We start from the raw sequence: 22,985 nt of genomic DNA, 5'->3' as shown, positions 1-22,985 counted from the left end.
ATTGCATACTCTCTTAGCAACGAACTCGTCGATAGACACGCGGCGGATAAGGTGCTCGCCGATAAAGCGCTGGGACGCGTCATCGCAGGAGATTCGACTATCGGCGAAAAAGCCGCCGCTGCAGCCGTTTGGACAGCGATGAAGGCCAAGACCAAGATCGGCATGGGTATGAAGGCGAAAAAGAGGAAAACAACGACAAAGAAAAAACGAATACTTCCGTCGGCGAAGCGAGGTGGTTATGTTACCGATCCTGCCAATCTTGGGCGCGATTGGATCATTAGTCGGAGGAGCAGCCGGGGTAGCGAAAGCGATAAACGCCAACAAAGCCGTGCGACGCCAGCTCGAGGAGCTGCAACGCCACAATCGCGCGATGGAACAGGGTCGCGGTCTACATTTAGCTCCATATAAAGACGGACGAGGATTGTACCTGGGCCCATATAACGGTGGACGAGGTTTATCAGCGAAGAAGAAAAAAAAAACGCCGAAAAGACGATAAGAATGCCCACAGGCGTGACTACTGACGTGCAGTTGAAACAATTGGCGAGACGTATGCGCATACCGTATTTTAGAGGTGTTTTCATGCTCGATGCTTTACCGTCGAATGGCGTGCGTTTAAACGAGAGCGCCATCGTTAATCTAGACAATACCACGGGGCCTGGTACTCATTGGGTAGCGTTTGCAAAGAGGAGCAACCGCGTCAAATATTTCGATAGTTTTGGCAATCTGCGACCACCTCGAGATCTCGTGCGTTATTTCGTAAACAATGTTACGATTGAGTACAACCGAACGCCCTATCAGACATACGCTCAGAACTTCTGTGGGCAAATGTGCTTGCGTTTTCTTCAAAGAGTAAAATTTTAAAAAGATCAACGTGGTGCCGCAGACTCTCAGTGTAAGTCGAGCGCTTTCTCCGTCATGTCGTTGACACTAACGCTCAGCGGAACGAGCAGCGTTCTCGCTGCAAATTATTCACCGCCAATAGATTTGACCGATGGAGACTATGAGCTCGGTCTGACGCTCTTCGAGACTTATCACACGATACCCAACGTGAACGCCTCCAACAATAAGTTCTATTTCGGCAAGGACGACACGGAACTAACGATACCCGAAGGATCGTATGAAATACCGGCCATAAACGAATATTTGAAACGTGCAATTTCGCAGAGACGTCCACGACGCGATGCACCCAATGCGGATGGCACGATTGCCGATGCCACTGTCCGCGGCAACAACGACGATGTGGACGAGGAAGCAGCGTTCCCGATAGTGATTCGCGCAAACCATAACACGATGCGGTGCGAGATTAAATGTGCCTACAGAATAAACTTTAGCAAACCAAATAACATTGGATCGCTGCTGGGATTCTCATCGATGCGTATACTGCGACCGCGAAGATGGCACGAATCGGACGTGTCGATAAACATCATGAATGTGAACATTATACGCATAGAATGCAACTTGACCGCGGGAGCTTACAGCAATGATGCGCGAGTGCACACGATCCACGAATTTTCACCGAGCGTCGCGCCGGGATATAAAGTCAGTGAAAGACCTTCTCAAGTCATTTACTTGCCAGTGCTCATACGGAGCGTTAGTGACATCACCGTACGCGTTGTCGATCAAAACGGACGATTACTGGACTTCCGCGGGGAGGAAATCACAGTTAGGCTGCACGTTCGAAGGCGTGTGTGATGTTGGTAATAAACGGAGCCGAGCGAGCGCAGAGAGCATCATTTACCGGGCAATCGACTTTATCGGTCAATAATAGATTAGCTGAGAAGAAAAAGCTCAGCGCATCAAATGTTAAATTTTTACAATCACTGGGATTCGCGGTACGAAAATCTTAAAATGACTGATATTCTAAACGTCAGAGACGAGCCGATCTTTGACGATCGCATCGTCAAGATTGAAACCCACGCTTATTCGCCGTATGCAAACACAACGTACGGGCACAGCGATGAGATAAGAATACCCATACAACAACAAGATTTGTATACATTACCGTACGAGAGTTTCCTATACGTCGAGGGGAGAATTACGAAACAGAATAGACCTGAAGGGGCCAGCGGTGATGTGGTATTGGGAAACAATTGCGTGGCTTTTATGTTCGACGAGATAAGATACGAGTTGAACGGCGTCGAAATTGATCGTAATAGAAACGTGGGCATAACCAGCACGCTGAAAAACTATGTAACGCTGTCATCCGACAAAAGCGTGATTCTGCGAAATGCCGGCTGGGAAACGCAGATGACAACCGCTGACGGGTATTTCAATTTCTGTGTCCCGCTCTACGTGCTGTTGGGATTCTGCGAAGATTATAAACGCATAGTGATCAATGCTCGTCACGAGTTGATCTTGATACGAGCGCGCAACGATAACAATTGTCTGAAGGGTAATTCGGCGTTGGAGCCCTTTCTCGAGTTGTTTAAAATTCAGTGGCGAATGCCGCATGTGCTCTTGAGTGATATAAATAAACTTTCGATGCTGCGCACTTTGGAGAGCGGACGATATCTCAGCATGGCTTTTCGCTCGTGGGATCTTTACGAGTATCCATTATTGCAACGCACTACCAAGCATTCGTGGGCAATCAAGACCGCTACTCAGCTCGAGAAGCCGCGATACGTCATTTTCGCTATGCAAACCGGCCGAAAAAATAACATGTCTGAGGACACGAGCCGATTCGACCATTGCAATTTGACCAACGTGAAACTTTATCTGAATTCTGAATCTTATCCCTACATCGAAATGGATCTTGATTTTGCCAAAAACAAATGGGCTATTCTATACGAGATGTACGCGCGTTTCTGCAAAACCTACCTCGGATACGAGTATCTCGAGCCGAATCTCACCGTCACCAACTTTCTAAACAGAGGTCCGTTCGTAATAATTGATTGCAGTCGGCAAGTTGAATCGATTAAGAGCGCAACCGTTGACGTGCGAATAGAATTCGAAACTAAAGATAACGTGCCGGAGAACACCGGCGCGTATGCACTCATAATACACGATCGCGTGATTCAATATAACCCGTTGACAAACATTGTGCGCAAAATCACCTAATTCTGCGCATATATATATATATATTATACGATACATCGACATGAACCACAGTCTTCGTTTCGACCGCGACATGTCCGTGCCGACGTTCGTGGATCTGCAAGGTTTCCCCCTTGGACGATTAAGAGGTTTCATCGTAAAAGAATTTGCGGCGTTAAGAGGGGGAAACGTTCTCGCGCATTATATCTTTGACAGTCCCCAGCCATGGGATTGGTTGATGAAATCCGAAAGATCCTGTGCTTCCTGGCTCACTGCCTGTCATCATGGACTAAGATGGGGCACCGACGGAGTGGTTCCGTATCGGAAAGCGAGACAAGTGATTACGACTGCAGTACTGGGTGCTGAAAATCCTGACGACAAGGAGATTGTGTACGTCAAAGGGCACGAGAAACGAGAATGGCTGGGAGAATTACTTCTGGACAGTCGACGAGAATACGCATACATCGAGAGCCTGGATGTGGATTACGAAGACGTGGATAATTTAAATAATCTAGATGATGCTAATACTTTTCAATGTGGACAACACCGTACGAATAGACATTGTGCTTTACAAAATGTATTCAAACTTTTCAATTGGTGGACACAATTACATGAATAAACATATGTAATATACGTTTTTTTTTTTTTTATTCCTTTCCCCTCCATTACATCGACGTTTTTCTCTATTACATCAACGTTTCTCCAACGTTTTTTCATGTTTCATTTAGCGTTTCACGTACACTATGCACGTTATGTATAACGTTTTGTTCTTGTACAACGTTGTCGCGAAAACGTGATACCGACGATGATGATGTAATTATTGGAAAGAGTGGGGAAACTATCCCCTCTCCTATACAAAAGATTCAGAAGAATAAACGTGTCGAGACATGTTCAAGGCTACCGATGAAATTGTTGGAGTGGCGGGAAACTATCCCCTCTCCTATACAAAGGATTCAGAAGAATAAACGTGTCGAGACATGTACAAGGCTACCGATGAAATTGTTGGAGTGGGGGAAACTATCCCCTCTCCTATACAAAAATGCAGAAGAATAAACGTGTCGAGACATGTACAAGGCTACCGATGAAATTGTTGGAGTGGGGGAAACTATCCCCTCTCCTATACAAAAATGCTGAAGAATAAACGTGTCGAGACATGTTCAAGGCTACCGATGAAATTGTTGAAGAGAGTGGGGGAAGTTATCCCCTCTCCATCTATACGTTTCCAATACAACATTAATAACTGCAAACATCACTATTTGGCGATCAGTATTGCATCAGTCGCTCGTTTGAACAGTTTTTGACATCGCTCTTGAAATACATACAATGGCAAACTATTACGTTCCAACCGAGGCGCGTGAAAAGTAAGTATTCTTTTGTTATACGATATAAAGACTTTACATTTTATTCATTTATTTCACTCGTATCCGTTTCTTTTTTCAGAGCGTCTTCGAATATACGATATACGCCACGTATACTGGGCAGAAGGTTTGCGCTAACATCAACTTCCTACAAATGGATTGATGTAGCGATCAACGTGGGATCTGTTTCCTGCTCCGTGGAGATATCGCTCGGCGATACACGCGGCAACCGGATTGTCCTACCATACAGAACGTGGAGAGCTCTGTTAGATAAACGTGCGGATTTCGAGCGATTCGTCCAGTCAACCGAAGCACCATCGTTACCGATTCATGACCTTACCGTACAACTCGTGAAATTGCGTGATGAAAGTATTGTTAAGTTATCTTTACTCGATGCATGTATTTACCTCAAGCCTACAACCATGCTCTTCATGTTTGAACTAGAGCACTGTGTGGAGCATGTATATTATACGCTGCATCAGAGCATTGCAACTGCGACTGAGAAATTTAAATATTTTGTAACGTTTTTGCGTCAAAACTTTGCCATGAACAAACCAGACGCGACAGAATTATTGCGCAAATCTTACGATAAGAGTTCGCAAATTGAGTGTGAATTAATAGCCTACGCTATTGATACTATTATATACGACGCATTAACTACTTAATAGAATGATTGTACACATTGTATTACATACTCAATAAAAAATGTGAAATGTATAAAAAAGAGTTTATCTCGTTATAAACCTTTCCCATGTTATAACGTATATTAGTTTTACAAGTTGCGTTTAGTCTCTTATAGAATAGCCTTGACAGTGATTGCGTCACGCGAACGATAACATTCCACAGGGGAAGAATCGAGCATTGTCAAGGCCTGAGAGCTGCATCGGCAAATATAACTTGCATAAAGAATATTCTGTATCTCTCGAACGGTAGGCTAGAAAATTACGAGACTTGAAAAATTATACGAATTGGAATACTGTCTTCCTATTGGATCCAGAAAGAATAACGAAAATTAGGTAGAAAAATAAAACAATTAATATAATATAATATAATATAATTGCAAGCATAGAGTAGCGGCGTTTGCTTCACCTACAATGTAATCATATATCGTTTGTCTTCGATGTAATCGTATACCTTTGTGATTAGCCGCCGTCAAAATATGCGATGCGACGGAGGATGCTGTCGCTGAGCGAGCCCTTCGTCAGTCGAAATTATACCGTCGCGCAATTATAAAGCGTACGATCGTGTCGCGAAAAAAATAATTGAACGGTTATAATGGAGCCAAATTTTGGAGATGAGACGACGATTGAAGAGGAACTATATACATACTTTTCTCTCTTACCTTCTGATATATTATATATAGTGATACAGATCGCGCAAGTTTCTCTATATGGACTACCTCCTCCTAACAGTGACGAGGATGAGGACAATCACATTGATGAAGGCGAGGAAGACATTGATGATGATGATGATGATGATGAGCAAGAGTATGACGTCGTTGCTGCTCAAAACTTATACAATTTCCTCATCTACCAAGCACCGTGTACTTTGATACAGATCATTACGGTTATATTAACAATCCTCTACGAGAGAGAGAAAGAGGAGGAGGAGGGGGAGGAGACAATCATTCCTTTCAGTCCCCCAATTAACGTTATGGTGATTGCATCTCCGCATTCATTGTTATATGAAATGGTTTATTATTATTATGAAAACGATGAAAATGAGGAGGACAGACAATAACAGTGTGGCGGCGGCGGTGGCGGCGGCGGTGGCGGGCGCGGGCGGCGGTAAGTTCCTTTTTAAAGAAATTTTTATTTTCCTGACCGCCGATTACGCGCGCTAGCGGCAGCGGGCGCGGGCGGCGGGCGGCGGGCGGCGGGCGGCGGGCGGCGGGCGACGGGCGGCGGGCGCGGGCGGCGGCGGCGGCGGCGGCGGCGGCGGGCCCCGCGAAAATTGCCCGCGGGCGGCGGTGGGCCCCGCGGAAATTGCCCGCGGGCGGCGGTGGGCCCCGCGGAAATCGCCGCGGAGAACCGCCGTGAAATCGCCGCGGAGGAGCGCCGCGAAATCGCCGCGAAATACGCCGCGGAAAACCGCCGCGGAGAACCGCCGCAAAATACGCCGCGGAAAACCGCCGCGGTATTTTAAAAATACATGCCGGTTCAAAGCCATGGGATTCCTCTCTCTCCCCAACATCATCCTCGGCGGTACATACCGCTCTGCCGCGCGACTTACCCCCACCTTTCAATCCCACCTCTAGATCAGTGGGTGACACCACCCTCTGCATCTTGAGGATCACCACCCACTCCCTGTATCATTCCCCGGACCGCGGGCTGACTCCCACGCGCGGGTCAGTTCAGCGGGCTGACCCCCACCTCCCAAGTTTGGTCTCGGGGGTCACCACCCACTCCCTGTATCATTCCCGGGTAGGACCGCGGGCTGACTCCCACGCGCGGGTCAGTTCAGCGGGCTGACCCCCACCTCCCACGTCAGACCCTGCGGGTCACCACCCACTCCGCGGTACGTACCGCAGGTACCCCCGCGCCTACATTCCCCCCTCGCCCCTCACCCCCCCTCATTGCTCCCGAATTAGAACCGGCATAGACTTACTACTTTTATGTATTTACATGACAAATACAGGATATTTTTTTCACATTACAAACATTACATGTATATACATAGAATATCCAATGTTTACTGGGATATATATACATATATATATCAGCCGCTTTTTTTTGTATGACATTGTTATATTTATGCTGAAGATGGCTTGAAAGATGAACCGAAATATCCAATAAAGTTTTATGTGAATTTATAACTTAATTTTACTTACTGCGCACCGTCATCCGCACCTGACTCGTATTTGCCGCTTTGCGTTTGGATTTTATTGGTATTAGAAAGTTAAATAACAAATTCAATACCTTTCTGGTTGATGGATTGGTTGCGAGTAAAAGTTACCTGTTCCAAAAGAAGCAATATATCTAAGACTACTTACAGCAGTTAGGATAAAGTCGGTATGTACGCTGCTGCTATTGAAAACTTAATTTAAATATTATTGACTATGTTTAAGGAAAATAAATTATACAGGAGAAGAGAATATTATGGCTGCTATCTACAAGATGGCGATCCCTATTGTCTCCGTTATTAGATGACATATTCTAACAATTGCTTATAAAGTTATTTGTTTCATAGCTTGCCGTTTTTTAGCTAATATGCCAATACATAATAACTGACAATTGTTACAAAGCATTTTTACTTTTGAGCACTTCTAAACTTTTTTTAAGGTACACTTTTAACCTTTAATTACACATACTTCCTCATTATTCTTAAACTTGAATGTATCATAACATGAATGTACACAAGCGGTCATTAAGAGGGAAAATATATTTAGAAGGCTAGAAAAGAGGCAATTTTTAAGAATTTTTTAAATTAAAACTATTTAATCGATTATTTCAAAATTTGATATATTTGTTACTCTAACTTTTTAGTACATAAGTAATTTTTTGTTAAAAAATATAAAAATTGTAGCGCTGCAAAGAGAGGTAGCTATGTGAGTTGTCAATCGACATACACCTCTTGTTGTATTGATCTCAAATGGACAGAAAAATTTTTTTAAGTTAATAACATGTATACGCTCTATTTGATCGCGGGAAATAGAGAAAAAATAAAAATTGAAAAAAATTGAAAAATGGCGTATGTTTGAAAATAAAATTTGAATTTTTTACAAAATTTTCATTGAATTTTGCAGTAAAAAAAGTACTTTTTGTTTATAATTTTCATACACAATTTTTATGAAATAGAAAGTAAATGTAGAGATAAGATGTGTGTAAAATTTGAAGAGAATCGGTTAAATAGTTTTTGAACAATCTTGTACGCCAATATTGAAAATAACGTCTCGAGAAAAACACGTTAAAAGTTGCGGCGTGCTACGGCACCGAGCAAAGATGAGTCACGTTCATCTTTGAAAATACTTGGAATTTTGGATACGTTTTCTTGAGATGTTGTATTTTTATTTTATAAAATAAAAAATTTTACATTTTCTTTGAAGCTTCTAAATGTATTTCCCTCCTTAATGCTTTTTCTAAAGAGGTTAGGCGCGTTCCAGACGCATGCATCGCATGCATCTAGGTGTTCATTACGCATGATTGTTAAATCTGACCAATCTAAAAGTCAGACTTAACAATCATGTGTGATGAACACCTAAATGCGATGCGTATGTCTGGAACGCACCTAATCTCCTTAGGAAAGGCATTAACAACCGCTTATGTACATACGTTCGTATGTTTTTTGTTCTATAACTTTTTACTCGGCTATACACAATTCAAGTTACATAAAGTTAAAATATTAAACATGGAACTTTATTGATATGGTTTTTTAAGCGAAATTTTTATATCAAAATATATCTTCGATAAATTGATTGTTGTTCTAGAGGGCGGTATTTAGAAACATTACAGATATCATTTTATACTTGTTGTTTAATATTAAACAGGGATAAAATATTTTTAATAAAATTTCTAATGATATTTCTAAAGTTTTTGAACGTAGAAAAATTCTAAACAATGGAAAATTAAAAATATATAGGTTTGTAACAAGGTACTATGTTTCTTAAACTAAACTAATTTTTGTAAAATTATTTTTATAGATAGCTATGTTACAACCACTTTTTTTCTTACACCAATTATATAGTGCATTAGATTTTCATAAATCACGTTCTAAATAATAAATATTTTATTACTTTGAGTCTAGACTCTGTCAAACAACCTATACAGCACGTAACATTGCAATATAACAACAATATTGCTGTAATATTACTGCGATATTGTAATATTGTCGCAATATTGTTGCAATATTACGTGCTGTGCGGGAACACTTTGACGAATATAATTTTCAAATTTCAATAGAAAATATTAATGATAAACGAAATTATTCAATAAAAGGAAAATAGGTGCCATATTATCCTCTTCTTCTCTATCAATGAAAACGTCATACTGTTTATTCTATAATAGCTAGGTTAATCCGTGAGACAGCTCCGTGAGATTTTTCGTCTTGTCACTTTTATTTTAATTAATATTTTAAAGATTGTATTGTGTGTATATAGAAATTAAAAAAATATATAAAATAAATACTATATTCATAAGATAATAATAGGTCAAGAGAATTATTTGAAATAATTAAATTTATGAAAATATACAGGAAAAAGTAAACTATGGAACGAGATTACATTTCAGGTGTTCAACAAATTAAGATATGATGAACTAGAGTTAAAAGTCTGTGTTAATGAGAAATAACTAAAAAATGGTCCGTATAAAATTAAACTAATGTTTCTGTTTTCAAGTTTCTGTCCTTAAAGTTTTTTTTTTATTTATGATAATATAAGTATGAGGGAAACAAACCACAAAAATAAATAAAAAAGTAAATGTATTTGTTAAATAAAATAGACCGTACGTTTCTTGATAATTGCTAATATTCAAAATTCTTCACATAATAATTAAGATAAACATTAACTTAAATTAGTCTTTAAACTAATTGTTAGGGTTACATTTTGTTCTTACAACAGTTCGTTTAATAATTAATAATTATTAAACCTTAGGTGATGTAATATTCCAAATATAAACATAAAAATTAGCTCAATATAAATTCCCTTATACAAATCCTATTTTAATGTCTTATTACAATGTAAAATTAGATAACATGTCATTTAAATAGCAAAAATAGCAATTTTACGTAATAAAATAATTTTTCAGAAAAAACCGGAATTTTTCTGATTTTTTCCAGCGATTTGAAAACAGCAGTTTTTTTTAAACCTATATTGCATAATGTTCTATGTAAATACACCGAGTAAGCTGTATACATGATTTTTGTAGTGCATAGCGCATCATAATCCGTTGCAATAAATTTACACTTTGATAATTTTTTAAATCACGTATCTAATTCTCTCGGATTCCAATCGTGCCCTGGCATCTGGTGAGCTACGTCCGTGCACGATAAAGCAAGATCGTTACAAGTCTAATAAAAATAGCAAAAGAAATAGCAAAAGATGAAATTTTATTCATATTTATTTAAATTTACAAATACTAAGGGCCGTAGAAACCAAGCTGATAGATGTGCTAATATCAATACTATTCACATAAAAACATTGTACTTTAATATAGGGGAGGTCGGGGACAAAAGTAACATTTTTTACATACTGCATGTTTATTAACCCTAGACACTTAAGTCTAGGAGACCTTCCCGAAAAAACTTTACCTTCGTGCTATTTTATTTTAGTTAAGCAATGAAGTTGGTTAATCATAGCAGTCGATAGAAGAGACTTCAAACTTTTTCTTCACCAGCCCAAATCTTTTTTCTCATTCCGTCTTCACACAGTAGGCGATCAAAAATCTAGGAGAATTTTCAATATGTGTTTAAGGGTTAATTACCTTCTAGAGATATTAAAAAAAAGTTAATACCGTCGAAGACGGTAGAAGAAGAAACTCTCATTATTTATGTCTACTTACATATGCTTTCCTTACATACGTAACTCTTGAATCTATACATGTCAATACTGCCGAGACGTAAACATTCTATTTCAAGATAGGAAATGACCCTAAGTGCACGCACCAGTAGCGTGGTTATGCATATTTCTACACTAATCGAATTTAATAAACACATTAATTGAATTGTATAAAAGATGCAGTATAAAAGATGAAATTTCTAACTAATTTTTTAATTAGTTTTATGTTAGTTCTCTTGTTGTTAGTTGATGAGCTGGCGTTAGATGGTGAAGGTATGGAATGTGTAAATAATAATTTTTTGTAATCCAAGTCTCCTTATTTATAAAATGTTGAAGAGAACAAATATTCTAGTCGAATCATGTAGACCAGTAAATAAATGTTTAACTTATATTAATTACATATTATTTTCTAAACAAGACATTAATGTTTTACAACACCGTAATTGTTGTTATTCTTTAGTGTAGTGTCGTTTTATTTTGTAGTAAATGTTTTTCTCAATGTCTGCGTTTTCATGTTAGACACAGACTGTCCTCGAAATGTTTTTTTCATCTTATGCGAGAAAAACATGCATTCAACTTTCATTGAGAACATTTTTCTTTATCTCTTATAGTTTCAACGATACACGCTTCGAAAGAAAAAACCCGATTTTCTTCAAAGGGGTGTTTCACCCTTAAAAGTATATTAGGACACGTGTAAAAAATACGTGTCCTTTATTTTAATCTGTACAACATATTAAAGGCACGTCGAAATCGGAGGGAGTCACTTCCGTAGCGCACGAACGCACGGACGGGTGCGCGTACCGTGCGTATATGGTAGAGGTTTTTAATTATTTTTGGAAAATGGAAATGTTGTATCGTAACTTTATCATATACCGTTGAATTCGTAATAAAATAAGCTTTATTTTGCTTATAAAAAAAATAAAAATTTTGAAAAAAAATAGGTAAATGGTGGGGGAAAGTATTAAAAAGAATTTAAAAAAAAATTTTTTTTCCGCTGTTATAAATTACTCTTCGAGCCATTCAACTTTCATTTAAAACATTTTTTTCTATCTCTTATAGTTTCGACGGCATACGCTTCAAAAGAAAAAAACCGATTTTCTTCAAAAGGGTGTTTCACCCCCTTAAAGTGCGTATGGGCACGTATAAAAAAATACGTGTCCCTTATTTTTATCTGTACAACATATTAAAAACTCGTTTTAATCTGAGGCGGACACTTCCCTGTGTTTCCTTGTAAGTCATATATATATATATATATATAATTATATATAAATGTAATATTTTATAAAATGATAAATAAAACTTATAATTTTATATATTTAGTGTTAGATATTGTCAGGATCGGGAACGAAATCCCTCAGTTCGGTTAATATTCATGTGAAATAATATGTTTATTAAACACGGCACTACTTGCAATTAACAAAATAACCGACGTAACAAGGCTCGCAAAGACAGACAGATACATCAGCGTGCGCGATAGCAACCGGAAGAAGCGGAAGAAGGACGTAGAGTATATAATAATAGAAAGATAAACCTACTCTGTAAACTATCGCTCTAGGGAATATCCCTAACAACTGAATCTAGTGCACTAGTACACATAGATCACACATATTCCAACATTTAGTATAAACACACGCGTGCGTGCGTGCGTGCGTGCGTGCGTGCGTGCGTGCGTGCGTGCGTGTTTATACTAAATATATAAAATTATAAGTTTTGTTTACCACTTTAGAAAATGTTACATTCATTTTTAACATAAAACGTGTATAGCCAACTGTCCCATAATACTGTAACCATCTTTTCCTTAAAATTTTGATAAGATGACCAATGCATATGTTATAATATTTTGTTAATATTTGATTTCTCATAAGTGTTTTCTCTTTAAATTCAATATTATTAACTTTAAAATTCAGTGAAGTGATCCCAGCAAACACAGTTACATAACGGCAATGTCAATAAAATAAAATCGAAAGTAACACGCAATATAACATGCGCGTTACATGTAATGTCCATGTTAGTTGTAATTTCCCACTCATAAGAAAAATAACAGTTACGTAACAGTTGTATTATATTTGTTATACAGCCCTGTCAAAAATGTACGATTAAAACCGATAAAAAAAAATAATCCGAATTGATCGGGATTTCTGCACCGAAAATATGGTATTAAAACCGATTAAAAATAAGAACCCAATCGAAACCCAGATAGACTTATTAAAACAAAATACATTAATATAAATGTGATAAATGTTTAATTTACAAAAAATATTTCTTGTAACCTTTTGTTAAAAAGGATTAAAAAAGATTAAATTTGAATTAAATATTTCATTTATGTACAAAATTAAATAACAATACAAATTGTTATTTACTCATAAAAATATAACGTTTTATGTGGAATAGCGTTCCACACACACACACATCATGTTTAAAAAAAGTGAGAGTGAGTATTCGTCTCGAGGTTACAATAAGCAACTCCTAAAAGTCTCACTCAAGTATGAGCTGGGGAGTCGGCCGCCGTGGCGCCTAGATATAACGCATGTGGCCGCACTCGACTCACGAGAAAATCTCCCACGGCGTGACCACCTAGTGGTGGCGCCAGAACTCACTTGTTAAATCCATTTTAATTCAAAATTACAGAATTTCATAAATTATATTAGGAGTACAAATTGAAAACCGCCGTTTTTTGTCAAAATTTGAGGATTGATTGTTGAAAAATGGTTACATACTTATTCTTGAAAGTATTGTCCATCGCTGGCCACTACTTTCTCCCACCTTTCGGGCAGCATACGAATCCCGCGTCGAAAAAACTGCTCGTCTTTTGCGGCGATCCACGAATCGACCCAGTTTTTGGCCTCTTCGTAATAATGGAAGTGCTGCTCAGCCAGGCCATGCGCCATTGATCGGAACAAGTGGTAATCTGAAGGGGCGATGTCAGGAGAATACGGCGGATGAGGTAAGACGTCCCATTTCAATGTTTCCAGATAGGTTTTAACGACCTGAGCAACATGTGGCCGAGTGTTGTCGTGCAGCAACATCACTTTTTCGTGTCTTTGCTCGTATTGTGGCCGTTTTTCCTGCAATGCTCGGCTCACACGCATTAGTTGTGTTCGGTAGCGAGCTCCTGTGATGATTTCACCCGGTTGCAACAGCTCATAATAAATCACGCCGAGCTGGTCCCACCAAATACACAGCATGAGCTTCGAGCCATGGATGTTTGGCTTGGCCGTCGATGTTGATGCATGACCGCGGTAGCCCCACGATTTTTTTCGCTTTGGATTATCATAATGGATCCACTTTTCATCGCCGGTTACAATACGATGCAGAAAACCCTTCCGTTTTTGCCGTTGGAGCAGCTGTTCGCACGCGGAAAAACGCCGTTCGACGTCTCTCGGCTTTAATTCGTATGGCACCCAGTGTCCATGCTTTTGGATCATTCCCATGGTTTTCAAACGATGTGAAATAGCTTGTTGAGTCACGCCCAATGAATCTGCAAGCTCCTGTTGCGTTTGAGATGAATGTTTATTCAGTAATGTTTCCAATTGTGCGTCTTCAAACTTTTTCACCTGTCCGGGACGCTCCTTGTCTTCTACGCCGAAATCACCACTTTTGAAGCGTTGGAACCATTCTCGACACGTTCTTTCACTAATGGAAGCCTCACCATAAGTTTTTACAATCATTTGACGCGCCTCAGCCGCAGATTTTTTCGAATTGAAGGCAAAAAGCAAAACTTCCCGCAAATGACGCTTATTGGGCACAAATTTCGACATTTTCGATCACAAAAAAATATATAACGCCGATAAAAATTCACAACTGCAATGATAAGGAATTGTTGCCAGATGCTCAACCTTACATTTAAAATTTTTGATCTAACGTTTGGAGCCAGCATTTACCGCTGGCGCCATCTACTGGATAACGGTTTTCAATTTGTACTCCTAATAATTAAATCAAATTTTAATGCAATGTAACACGTTGAGACGCTAACAATTCTTATGTACCATTTTTAAATAGATATTTTGATGACAACACTATAAATCACGTTAAAAAATTTGTAAAATTGTCCGAAAGTTATGTTTTTTTTTTTGGCAATTAATAATTCTTGACAACCGTCAAGAAAAAAATAGTTTCCGAACAATTTTACAAATTAGTAAAAATGATGTACAATGTTATTTTATCAAAATAACTTTTTATTTAAAAAATAGCACGCAAGAATTTTCAGCGTTTCAGCATATCATTTCTCGCTACTAATGTTAGGATTTTGAAACGTGGTCGCTGAGAGTATTTAGGAGTCTTAATGCAAATAAATTAAAATTTTAAAAAATTTTTATATTATGCATTACACTTAAATAATTCACGAAAACAATATTAAAATCAATTACGATTCGTATATAATTAAAACCGATTACTTTTTAATCCGCTCGTGGATTGAATCGATTAAAATCAATTAAAAAGGATTCCGTTTTAATCGGTTTTAATCGCACATTTTCGGCAGGGAGGAGTCGTATTAATAATTCAGTTTTATAACAGTTATATTATTAAAATAAAATGTTTGTTATATACCTGATAAACGGCAGTTATATGACTGTTATAAGTTATTGTGTTGTAATATCAACAATTCAATTTTACATAACTACAATATTGCTAGAATGTAAAAATTCGTTATGTAACGTGACACACACAAGTTATATAACTATTATTTTCTGTGTTTTGCTGGGATATGTCAAACATTATTAAAAAATAATAAAAATGCGTTTTTTGCATTTTGAAAAACTATGGCCATCTTACCCTATAGTTTCATTTGATTAAAACAAAAGTAGTCAACACTCTTCAAAAAGAGAAATTAAATTCAAAATTATTAATAAGTCAGAAGGTCAAAACATGTAAAAGTGTAACTGGAAAGTTACGGAGTGTCAACAAACACCGTGTAATAAAGATAAATCACATAGTGAACTCCAAATTCAAGCCAAAGATAAAAGATATGACAAAAAGTGACGAATAATCGTGCAATAAAAAGATACAAAACGTATAAGTTGCAAAATTTTTATTTTTGACTGACAGACATTGATACAAAGAAAGCGTGTGCGTTATTCGAAAGATAAATCAGTAATGTGTGCTTCAACACAAGCAGCTAAGGATATAGTGGTGGGAAAGAAATATATATCATTGAGAGGGAAAGGAAAACGTATATGTTATGCTAGACAATGTAAAGAGATAGATAAGAAGTTGAGAGTAAAAATGTAACTGTCAGAAAGTCGCTCTGTGTCACTGTTTATTAAGGTGCGAATTCATGCAGCGATAAATCGCTGGCGACTTTCCCCTTCTACCTCGATCTTCCTCTTCTACACATACTTGTGCCGAATCCGTTGGAATCCGTCGAGAAATCGTCAGAAGTTCAACTTGGTTGAACTTCAGCGACAAGTCGACACAATCGTGAGCAGTATGGAATCTTTAAATACCAGTTTAGAAACGGATACCTAAAAAAAACTATGGTCCTGACGGTCTTTTAAGTATGGAGCTACCCAATACTGCTTCTTTTTGTAATGCCGTTTTTCTTGTGTTTTTTGCAATTCTAACATTATAGCAGTTGTAATCACTATTCGTCGCTTTTTAATTGGTCTTGCTGTTCCCAAAATATTTGCGCATTCAGCAGAATACACCTTATTGAACGTATTGTCACTTTCATTTTTCTTCACTCTTCAATTTCTATTAAAAATAATACTTATTTTATTTTATACTTTTTTAATACTTTTTTTTATATTTATTGTATTTTTAGTCGCTAGCGATTTGTCGCCACATGAATATGTATTGGGAGAAAAGCGACAGATACTTGACGCTGGCGTTACTTTTCCCCCATTTCTTCCAAGTCGTCAGCGATTTATCGCTGCATGAATTCGCAGTTTTAAGACTCATTTTCTGTTTCTTTATATGGATCAATTCTGATATAGATCTTTTGTAATATGACGATTCACTGTCCAAGATTTTTATGCATTCCCAATCAAAATTATGATTCTTTTCAATTTTGTGATTGAAAATTCCCTACTCTTTTTGATATCATATTGCCGTTTCTGGACTCTAGTTTATAGTCGTCTTTTTGTTTGGCCAACATAACTGCTCCAAGTAGCACATATACGTTTCAAAAACGTTTTATAATTGTTTTTCCGAAACATTTTATTAGATGATCAAACGAACTTACCAAGTGAAGTTCGATCATAATTATGCGAAGGCTTCGTCCGAGTAGACAATGTAGTCATGTTCCATGCTACTCCCAGCTAACAAGCTTTTTTAAAGCACGCGCCAAAACTAAAAATCCCCACGTTGTAGCAGCGCCTTCGCGGCGCCACGTCTCTGAGTGCGCGCATTGTATCTTCATACTTTAAAGCGTGTCACAAATCGAAAGTGGGCAAGGAATATGTAATATCCTTTGGGTAAGGGGGGAAAGTCTACTCGGACGAAGCCTTCGCATAATTATGATCGAACTTCACTTGGTAAGTTCGTTTGATCATCTAATTATGCTCTGCTTCGTCCGAGTAGACAATGTAGCTGTTTAAAGTCGACGATTTGTGACCGAGTGGTTTTTTATTTTATTTTATTTTTATTTTTTTTTTTAGGCTGTATGTACAATCTTTCGTCTAGGAACAAAAGTGACTTTATGTCCGCAAACAAAGAATAACTCAAATAATGTTTCCATAACGCTTCAATATATAGAAAATTAAAAGAAACTCGTTAAAATGTAAATCGTGCTAATAATTTTTTTTCTTTTTTAGCGGTTAAGGATGATTGCTCGTGTAACGTCAGATGACGGGACCACAGGTCTATTATAAAATTTTGCGAACGTAGATGATTTCTCGGACCAGCCTGCCGTCTTTCGAATGTTATCAATACTAATCCCTCCACGGGCCGCCGCTGAAGCTCCAGCATGGCGAGTTGTGTGTGTAGAAAAAATTGATGTGTCTATCCCTCCTTCAAAGAGAGTCGCTTTGATCCACCGGCTTAAAGTTTGTGTGGAAGCTTCTCTTATGGGTTTTTTAAACGTGAGAAACAAAGCTGTTGGGGGCTCCGGTAACGAGCGCTCAGTTTTGTTTATATATAAACGTAGAAGTGAAACGATGGATAAGGCAGATTGGTCTTCAAAATGCTGGAATATTATAACAGGTTGATTCCGATTTATCCCTGAAGTTTTTATACGATCTGGAATCTTAATAATAATAGTACTTTCTAAAAAATGAATATTACGTCGCCGTATTAATGCTAACGTTTGTACTCTTTGTACCAAAGCTAAAATTAACAACGTCGCTAATTTTCGAGTGAGCAATTCTAAGCTTAAGTTTTCATGAGGCTATAATGAAGCTAAATATCTAATGGCGGGTGACGGATCACGTCAAAGCGTATTTTGGTTTTGAAGGCTTTAAAACTGACACCCCTTTGAAAAACCGTCTGATTTTCTCATCAGAACCAATTGTTGTTTGTTATTAAGGATAGTGCTGAGCGATAAGAATTGAGAGTTTTATAAGAGGCGATTTTACGAAATTGTGATGACAGGAAACTAAGAACTAGCGATATACTTGGCTGAAACCAGTCGATGTTGTGTTCCTTGCAGAAGGTCCACCATAGTTTGATAGGTTTTCTATATTAAATCAGAGTTGAATCAGAAAGTGATGCTATGGCTATATCTATTGAATCTTCTGGAAAGCCTTTTCGACGAAACGCTTGGCTGACAATTTCCCTGCAACCAGGGAAATCCTGTGCCACATCGGGTGTTGAGTCCTGAAGGGAGAGGATAAAAGATTAGGATCTGGCTTAAATGAGATCAAATCTGAGATACGTAGTTTATGAAAGAGTGGGAACCACGGCTAAGCTGGCCAATCAGGAACTACTAAAACTCCTTCTGCTCTATTATCTATTATTTTTTTTAGAACTCTAGTAATTAATGCGAATGGTGGGAAGGCGTAAAAATAAAATTTGTTCTAATCTAATGTAAACGCGTCGACTGCCATTGCGGACGGGTCGGGAAACCAAGAAGCAAATATTCTGCACTTTGCGTTAATATGTGACGCAAAAAGGTCTATATCGAACGGTCCAAAACACTTTCGAATCTTGGAGAAGTGTCTGGTAGAAATTTCCCACTCGGTTTCCATTGAAACTATCCGAGATTCAGTGTCTGCAACCACGTTCTCGGCAGAGGGGATATAAGAAGCAAAAATATGTAGCTCTCGAGCTTCACACCATTGCCAAATTGATTTTGCGAGAGCCGATAGTTTTGGAAAACGTGAGGATTGTTAATATATGCGATGGCGGTTGTATTGTCTATACGAAGGAGTATATCCTGTGAGTATGACTCATTCACAAATGATTTGAGGGCGTACTCTACAGCCTTTAACTCTAAAAAATTTTTATGTTCGTCTTTACATTGATCCGACCACCAACCATGTGTTCGTTTTTTACCCATGGATGCTCCCCAACCTGTGGGTGAAGCGTCCGTGAAAATTACTTGGGAGAATTTTCGTTTTGATAAGGATTTCGAGATCAGTGGTATACGTAACTTGTCTAACCACCATCTAAAATCTGTTTGTAATGATGACGGAAGTACCATTCGTGCATCATAATCTCCGTCGAATTTTAAACAAGCAAGAAACACTTGTCTTTCAAAGTCCCGGATATATATTGAGCCATAAGGCACCGTTTTGCATATAGAATTTAAAGTTCTTATCAAGCTCGCAAATTCGCGAATCTTACAGGCTCTCTTATTTAAATATTTCTTAAGTTTGTCGATTATCGCTAATCTTTCTTTTTCTGGTAAAGATATCTCCATATTGGAAGAGTTTAAGGTAAAGCCTAAGTAATCTCTTTTTTTACTAGGAGTGAGTTCGCTTTTTTGTTGATTGATAACGAATCCTAAGCTGTCGAGTAACAAAAGTGTCTCCTCAACATTTAAGTTGCATTCCTGAAAAGTATTTCCAAAAATTAAAAAATCGTCTAAGTACATTACCGATAAAAAAACCTTTTTGGCGTAATGATGCGATTACCGGTCTTAGTATTTTTGTAAAAATGTACGGGGCCGATGAAAGACCAAATGGCAGAGCTGAAAACTCGAAAATTCTTCCCTGAAAGGAAAAACGTAAATATTTTCTATAGGCAAAATGAATTGGGACTAATAAATATGAATCTTCTAAATCGATTGAAGCCATAAAGCAATTTGGAGATATTAGGCGCATTGCTGTTGTTAAATCCTCCATTTTAAAATGAGGTGTGTTAACAAATTTATTAAGAGGCTTTAACTTTAATATAAATCTTTTACCACCGGATTTTTTGTCTATTAAGAAATATGAAGACAGAAACTAATCCGGTCTAAATTCAACACAATGTATAGCGCCTTTTGAAACCAGCCGATTTATCTCTGCTTTGCAGAAAAGAAGATCTATGTTGCTCAGCTGTGGTTCTTGTAGAAATGGTCGAGCAGGTGGAGTTTGGGAAAAAGGAATTGCGTATCCTGATATTGCATTTAGAATAACAGCGTCGTTGGTGATTCAAGACCAATTCTCTGCGAATCTTTTAAGCTTGCCGGCTATGCTCACCTCTAATGGCGACGAGGTCGGGAGCTCCTCGTTCGAGATCTCTATCGGCGTCTCGTCGATCGGGGTGCAGCCTTCGCCGCTGGACGAGACGTTGATTTGTAGGCGAAGGCTTTCCTGTTTCCCTGAAAGGGAGTCTTTGGTCGGAATTGTGTCTTTGTTGTGTTTATTGCCTTTGAAGTTGGCACTGTTAAATTTTTTAGTAATTTATCTGCAGCAGCCGCTTCTTTCATGTATTGTTCGCCAAACAGATGTCTGTCAATCGGGGAGGTATCCAAAGCGATTTTTGCTGAGGAACTCAGCATTGGAGTGATTAGAGCACGTCTAGCCTTAGATATATGTTGTTGAATATGTGATAATAAATGACCTGCATCACTTGCCGTTTCAAAGATATGTTTGGCATCTCATTGCTCTTCGGGTTTTAGAAGCTCGGTTATGAGGTACGCTTGCGCAGATATTGCTGCTTCAATTAATCCTTGTGTTATTAATTGATATTCGTCCCTTTTAACCGAAGTCGAAGGGATGGTTTGACGTACCTCTGCGTTAAGTATGGGAGCTTTAGCTAAAAATAAATTTTCTGGTACCGGATATTTTTTACGCAACGCAAGGCTCGTTTCTTTTGATAGGCCATTAGTGAATACTGGAGTCCACGTTTTTGCGATTAAATCATGAATCGGTGGGCTTGAAACTACATCTTCATTGTTGGCGTTTAATAAGTCCATTTTGAATTCGGCGATATTATACTTTGCGTCCAAAGGCTCTGCGGTAAAAGTCACTGAAGTATCCTGCGCTGACTCAGGCTCATTACTTTGTGATTTTTCTAAAACAAACGTATGCAAGATAAAGATTTTTCTTTTTTTTTTGACGCACGCTCCAGCGGACAAGACCAAACTCGATTGCGGTTATGGTTCATAGCCCAATAAAGCTTTTGCCGTTTACTTTCGTGAATAGATCTGCGACCGAGGTCGTTGGACAAGACCAAACTCAAGGTTATGGTTCGCGGTCCGAGATCTTTTGGATCGTTCAACGATCGTTGGACATGACCAAACTCGAGATAGTGGTTCTTTGTCCGCGTGAGCCAAGTATGTCGATAGTTACGGGCGTGCCTCTACGGACAGCCTCGCCATAAAAAGGCCTGACATACGATACGCTAGAGTTTCCATACCGATGCTAGTTTCCGCTAGTAGATTCCTGCTATCCTGTGCCTCCTGCGTAATGGTGACCGGAAGGGGACTGTTGGCCTGCAGATCTTCTTGTTGTCCTATGCGACCTGTTAGAATATCTAATAATCTGTCTAGTTTCCCTTCCAGGGTTGTTGTCCGGTGGTCTGATGATTGAGAATATTCGTTCGCTGATCCCGGAAGATATGCATCGGGACGTTCTGGTGAACGCACGCGTGAGCGTTTTAACCTCGAAGATCTATGTTCTTGATTTTCTTTAGCCGAATCATAATCGTCGTCGGAAGAATACTCCCGAGAATACTCCCGAGAATGTCCCCGAGGACGCTTTCGATACTTCGAGTGTTTTGAATGTTTACCCATGATTCGGAAAGAAAAGATCTGGAGGACACGATGCTGTCGCTGGGAGAACAAGCAACACAATGAAGATGCAACGCGCGCACTCAGAGACGTGGCGCCGCGAAGGCGCTGTTACAACGTGGGGATTTTTAGTTTTGGCGCGTGCTTTAAAAAAGCTTGTTAGCTGGGAGTAGCATGGAACATAACTACATTGTCTACTCGGACGAAGCAGAGCATAATTACTGATTTTTAAAAACGTTTCTCATGTGTGAAAATGTCCACTCAGTTAAACGGTAACTGCAACGTTTCTTTTCTGATAAAATAACGTTTAAGAATACATTATAGAAACGTTTTTTTTTACGGATAAAGAAATTTTAAAATTTCTACTTTTTTAAAATTTCTAATTAATTTTTAAAAACAGTTTTCTCAATGTTAAATAAAATAGAAATGTTATTTAAAGTAAAAAAAATCGGGAATCTTTCTCAAGAATTTTTTTTAATTTTCAAGCGGCCACCCATCCAAGTCGTAACCTCGCCCAACGTTGTTTGATCTGTAAAACTGCTGCAAACTGATGCCTGGTGATGATTTGTGAACACTTTGTATTAACACGTGCAAATCGAGGCAATATATGTTATTGGAAAGATAAAACATAATTAAAGCGTATTATTAATATAAACATGTATAAAGTTATATCTTTTTACGATTACGACTTGAATAGGTGACCGCTTAAAAATTTCTGAAAAAAATTTTTGAGAAAGATTCTCAATTGTTTTACGTTAAAAACATTTTTATTTTATTTAATGTTAAAAAAACAGTTTTTTTACAATATTAAAATAAATTTCAAGTACCACATATACGTTTCAAAAACGTTTTATAAACGTTTTTCCGAAACGTTTTATTACCGATTTCTAGAAACGTTTCTCATGCGTTAAAATGTCTACTCAGAAAAACGTTAACTGAAACGTTTCTTTTCCGATAAAATAACGTTTAAGAAATCATTATAGAAACCATTATAGAAATGTGTTTTTTA

General features: G+C 38.2%; 1 protein-coding gene across 1 annotated transcript; it reads left to right on the top strand.

Annotated features, from left to right (window-relative positions):
* Positions 1-4,099: 4,099 nt before the first annotated feature.
* Positions 4,100-5,108, top strand: LOC120358307. Its single transcript, XM_039452123.1, has 2 exons — positions 4,100-4,394; positions 4,474-5,108. The coding sequence occupies exons 1-2, from the start codon at positions 4,357-4,359 to the stop codon at positions 5,054-5,056; spliced, it is 621 nt and encodes a 206-aa protein (XP_039308057.1). The 5' UTR covers positions 4,100-4,356; the 3' UTR covers positions 5,057-5,108.
* Positions 5,109-22,985: the final 17,877 nt, after the last annotated feature.

Source organism: Solenopsis invicta, chromosome 7 (assembly GCF_016802725.1).
Source record: "Solenopsis invicta isolate M01_SB chromosome 7, UNIL_Sinv_3.0, whole genome shotgun sequence".
Lineage (NCBI taxonomy): Eukaryota > Metazoa > Arthropoda > Insecta > Hymenoptera > Formicidae > Solenopsis > Solenopsis invicta.
This window is presented reverse-complemented; position numbering and strand designations above follow the sequence as displayed.